The following is a 5,565-nucleotide window of genomic DNA, read 5'->3' on the forward strand; positions in this document are numbered from 1 at the left end:
ATACATTAAACCACTGTGTTTCGCAATCCCAGAGCTGTGTAGAATATTTGTTCATGCTTACAGCTTAATAATATATGCTTACAATTGCATTACATGAATTCTTACTCAAGGAATCCTCCTACTCCGGGGGGTTTTTGAACAAATTCGCCATCTAGTGTACAGAAGAGGAAAACGAGAACATGCATAATCAGTGCAGGAAGCAGCAAAGTATCCAAATGTAGACAAATATCCAGTCGATAGTAAGAGCACGACATACAAAATCTTACTCACATACTGAATTGTTTATATTGAATTGAGAGGGATGCAATTTAAACTTATTTTCAGCTGTATTTTAATCTACAACTATGCGTCACATTTTACAAGATTATCATATGTTCTATGTTTGGGCAACGTGGTGCAGATACAAATACAAATCAGGATCTAGTGAATGTAAATGTGGAGTCTTAAGGACAATACTCAGATTTATATTCTAGTTACCATCGGGGTTAGCTGCAACACCAGAAAACCACGTCAGCTTCCACTTGTCTCATAAATCCGAGGCTGCAGAGACTCTGACATTTGCTGGAAAAAAGAAGCCTGGTCTGATGAAACTGGAGAGGTTGAGAGCATGCACCCATGGACCCAAACTGCCTCATGTCAACAGTCCAGCCTGCTGCTGATGGTGTAATAGTGCAGAGAGTGTTTACTTTGGGCTCCTCAATACCCATCAATCATGGTTTGAAAGCCCCAGCCTCTCTGAGTATAGCCGCTGCCCATGTTATTCCCTTCACAGACTCAGTTTCACCATCCTCTAATGGCTGCTTCCTCACCAAGCGGTCGTCGTCTCAGGCTGAATTCATGCTCATGAAAGTGAGTACAGTCAATTTCAGAAGCCTCCCCAGCCACCATAGAAAAAACGCTGGCATGTGGCGGAACAGGAGATTCACAGCACGAGTGTGCATTTTGACAAATCTGCTGAAATGACGCGACGCAATCATGTCAACAGGGAGCAGAATTTCAAATGTTTCCAGCAGCTTGTTGAATCCCTGCCAACAAGAATGGACAAAGCTGTTTTGTGAGTTTACGGGCAGATAACATATTAATCATCTTCACGTTTTGTTTTTTTAAATCTTTCTTCCTTGTAGTTACACAACCAAATTAATGGCAGATTAAATGTGAGAAAGAAACTTGTATTTATGTCACTTATTAAATAGCGTCCACCTTCTTTTCAAACACGCATCCTTACCCTGGATTATATTATCAAGATTATTAAATATCAGTGGATAATCGGCTTTTCTCATCCAGTCGGAACCCGCAGCAGCTTGTAACATTGACGCACTGCCATCAAGCAACCTGAAGGCAAATGAGGTCTGGGTGTAATTCACTCATATTTATTCAAACTGCAAATAATCCACACATGACTTGAGTCTTTTTAATCTGCAAAACCAAATCTCATGGATTTCAGACGAGTAGAATATCTTTGCTCAGTAGCAAAGCCGAGAATGGTCCATTTTAAATAAGACAGCCAAAGAGCACAGCAGTTATATGAAACGTTATTTCAGATGTAAAACAGAAGATAATGTCCTTGGGTTATGTTAGTTCCATAATTTATACTTAAGACTTATATTCAGGAATGTTGACAGAAGTGAAATCAGCGTAACCTCAGCTCCAGTCGGGAAAAGACGGGAGTCATTTTTGACTAAACCGCTCAGAGGCTGTGTCAGGACAGGATTTAGTTTTGTGGAGGCGCGATGCAGCTTCACTCGCACCACAGTGATTTAGATTTCTCCATCAGCTCACGCCTCCACAGAGGCTCCCTTTTGCCCTGACTGTGAACCCCCCCCCCACCCTGACCTCTGACCCCAAGAAATGTCCATAATGAGTCTGTTCCTCTGGCTGTTGTGGTGTGTGGCTTGGACTGGGTAGAGTGTCACCGTGGGGTTCTCCAGAGGACACAGGGACACAGCTCAGCGGTCCAGCGAGCGTTTCTGGATGGCCTCGGCCACCACCGTGCGAAGGAGAGCGATGACAGAGCGGGGGTCGTCGTTGCCAATCACAGCGCTGCCTGACACAATCATGTTGGCCCCTGCCTGGAGCAAACACGAGAATACACACGGTGAAGGAGAACTTTATCGCGAGTTGTTTTTGGTGGTTGAATTAATCGGCTGTACTGGCTGTGTTCATTACCTCTGCACACTTGTGAATGGTGTCAGGGCCGACTCCTCCATCTACTTCAATGTCCAATGAGGGGAACTGACTCCGCAGCCAGCTCACCTGGTCACAAAACACAGAGATTAAAATCTGCTGAGTATCATTTCTACTACACAATTTTCAGATATCAGAAGGATGGAGAGAGTAACAGGGCAGCAGGTTAAAGTACAAACATCCTCCTCCACCCAGACTGAAACACTAGTCAGACAGAGTCCTGTGATCTGATGTGGACAGTTACAGCTAGGATACGCAATTTTGATGTGGTTCTTACGTAAAATAACTGTTTCTGTGTGGTTTAGCAGAAATGTTTGTGGACTTCGAGTCTCACATGATTGTGACACTTTACACGACTCTTTCGAAACTTCAATCTTTAACTTTAGAGTTTTAGTAGACGTGTAAGAAACAGACACATAATAATATTTCTGATGCAGATATATGATTTTTTATGAAACTTGTCTGATCTGTTCCACGTTATTTTGACTCTGTTTAGCACCTTTTATCTTGATTACTTATCACAGACCAGGTCTAAACTCTTCATCCTCCTCTAACAGAAACAGTTTTCAATGCACTAAATAGAAGATGAGCCTGTAAATACAATCTATAAATTCATTTTTTTTCATAACCCTAATGTTCATTTGCTTATGTGTTCTCTTTTGTTGCCATTTAAGATGCTTAACTGTGCAAAATGTGGTCTTTTTATCAATGCACTGCATTTGGGATACATCCTTTAGCCAGCACATGTACTGTTATGGTACACTTCTGTGAAAAGCTAAATATTGGCCAAAAAGATGATTAAAATGAGGCACATGAGCAGCTGTTTCAATGTTTGATAATGCTGTTATCTAAGAGAGCTGATTTACTGTTTTGTTCGATTGGAGGTTTAGTTTGTGTCTTTACCTTGGGCATCATGTCCTCCATGAACTTCTGTCCTCCAAATCCAGGTTCAACAGTCATGACCAGAGCCATGTCGATTTGATTTGCCCAGGGAGCCAGCTCCTCTACCGCTGTACCGGGTTTTATGGCCACACCCACCTGCAATAACAATCACGGGTCAATAAGAGTTGTCGTGATAACAATTTGAGCCAGAAAGATCAATTTGCTGATGTGAGCCTTGCACAGACAGATTGGTATCAGTGTGTATGTTTGCCGATATGAAAACTTTTACTGTCCCGGATTAGACAAATCTTAACTATCTTACTTAGTGACCTTTTACATGACACACTCTGTTCAATTCTGCCTGTCGGGGGAGCAGAATCGCTTCTCACCTTCATGCCGCTCTCTCTTATCTCCTTGATGAGGTTTCCAGCGTTGCTCGTGGCCTCTAAGTGGAAAGTGTACTGGTTGGCTCCTGCTGCAGCCATGGGCTTCACCCACTGCTCGGGCCGGGACACCATCATGTGCATGTCTGCAACATCAACACTGTCACAGTTACTGCACGCCAACGCACAGCAGAGGCATTCATCATTCAATCCAAACGGGAGAACTGGGTTACAATGTAAAGTCAATTATACGTGAGGGTGTTTGGTTTCTTGTTCTCACCAAAGAAGGCTTCCTGAACGCTTGACTTCCTCAGGCTCTCCACCATGGGATGACCAAATGTGATATTAGGGACAAAATGCCTTGAGAGGGAAACAAAACCGGACATTTAACACAACGCAGGTGTTGGGACATTCTCACAACTTGCTCAACAGTTGCAAAGTGACGGAAGATCATCACTGCCTGTGAAAGGAAAAGAAGATGAAGGCTAAGTCTGAATTTTGAAATGACACAGTCAAGACAGAAAGTTGTTATGAGAGAGTTAATCAAAAATATGAGATAGTAAGTCAACACTTTGAGTTGATTAGTATTTTTTTCAGTATTTTTAGACGCCAAGTCTCATTATTTTGAATAATTCAGTTACTTTGAGATATTTAGTCACTGTTTTCAGAAACTAATCCATTATTTTGAGACACTAAGTTATTATTCTGAATAAGTAAGTCATTATTCTGATATATTAAATTATAATTTTGAGAAACTAAGTAATTATTTAGAGATAGTGGCGCAAGTTCTTTTAGTTTAGTCATTATTTAGTTAGTTAGTAAATCATTATTTTTTAAACCAAATCATTATTTAGAGTAACTGAGTTATAACTATCAAGATGTATTTCGTCACTGAGCCAAGATGTCAAGATATTTTTAAATAACTGAGTCATTGTTTTGAGAAACCTTGTCATTATAGTGACTCGTCGTGTTTGATCTTTAATAACAATGTGGTGGGCTTCAACACGTGACGCCTGGAGTAAGAGCAGAGGAAGAGGAGGGAGTCTGGCGGCAGGAGGAAGAGGCCAGTGAGTCTCTCGTGAGCTCAGTCTCCTGTTTGACATGTTTGTAAAGACTCACTGACAAACACTTCAACCACAGACATCCGCTTATAAACACCAGCTCCCCCAGATTAACCTCTCACATGCTAACTTAGCTTAGCCAACTTTAGCTCTCTCTCTCTCTCTGGAGTGCTGAACTTAGACCGCTAGTCGTTAGCATGCTAGCTTCTGTGGGGGGGCTAAGCACTGACCCGTCCATGACGTCCAGGTGCAGGTAGTCCGCTCCGCACTCCATCATCCGCACGCACTCGCTGCCCAGACAGGACAGGTCGCTGCTCAGGATGGACGGACCGATCTTCGCACTGTACGCCATGCTGTCTGTCTGTGTGTGTGTGTGTGTGTGTGTGTGTGTGTGTGAGGAGGCTAACACCAGCTACAGCTAGCCATGTCACGACTCACCATTTCCGCTGGAGACCTTCAAAGTAAAACCCACAGGTAGCCTCAGAGCGTCATCTAAAAAAGTCAAAATACAAAAAAGTTCTCCTCCTCTACCCAGAGAAGGATTGTTTAAAGTGAGCTACATTTGAAGCTAAATAAAATAAATTAAGGTTTGAAAAAAAGGCTGTGACGAATCATCTACATTTTATGGGATAGATTTGTTTATGTGTTTGTGTTGTTATATGCAAGAACGTTACTATGGGAAGCATTTGTAGCCATTCATAATAGGTATTAATTCATAAATCTTCTGACATTGTTGATATCATATGTTATTCTAGTTTATATTTCCATGCATTTATATTGCAAGTATGCATTTGTTGGATAAAACATGTCACAATTAAATGATCATGTAATTTATTCCTGTTTTACTTTGACCATTTAATATTCCACCATTTATGTCCAAAAAGTTATCTAATTTAATATTTTTCATAATATCACTGCTAATATGAATTACAAAAGGTTAAAGTATGCAATTTACAAATTCTATGTTTTAATTTTCTGTCACACTCTTTATAATTTTCCTGTGGGCTCAAGAAGTTTTACTTTGAGGGTCATTTTAAAAAGCATCATGTAACAGT

General features: G+C 41.2%; 1 protein-coding gene across 1 annotated transcript; it reads right to left on the bottom strand.

Annotated features, from left to right (window-relative positions):
- Nucleotides 1-1,348: 1,348 nt before the first annotated feature.
- On the bottom strand, nt 1,349-4,906 carry rpe (ribulose-5-phosphate-3-epimerase). Its single transcript, XM_062403071.1, has 6 exons — nt 4,741-4,906; nt 3,730-3,809; nt 3,456-3,595; nt 3,088-3,222; nt 2,167-2,253; nt 1,349-2,069 (listed from the first exon to the last, which is right to left on the bottom strand). The coding sequence occupies exons 1-6, from the start codon at nt 4,860-4,862 to the stop codon at nt 1,947-1,949; spliced, it is 687 nt and encodes a 228-aa protein (XP_062259055.1). The 5' UTR covers nt 4,863-4,906; the 3' UTR covers nt 1,349-1,946.
- Between the last annotated feature and the right edge of the window lie 659 nt (nt 4,907-5,565).

This window comes from Platichthys flesus, chromosome 13 (assembly GCF_949316205.1).
Source record: "Platichthys flesus chromosome 13, fPlaFle2.1, whole genome shotgun sequence".
Lineage (NCBI taxonomy): Eukaryota > Metazoa > Chordata > Actinopteri > Pleuronectiformes > Pleuronectidae > Platichthys > Platichthys flesus.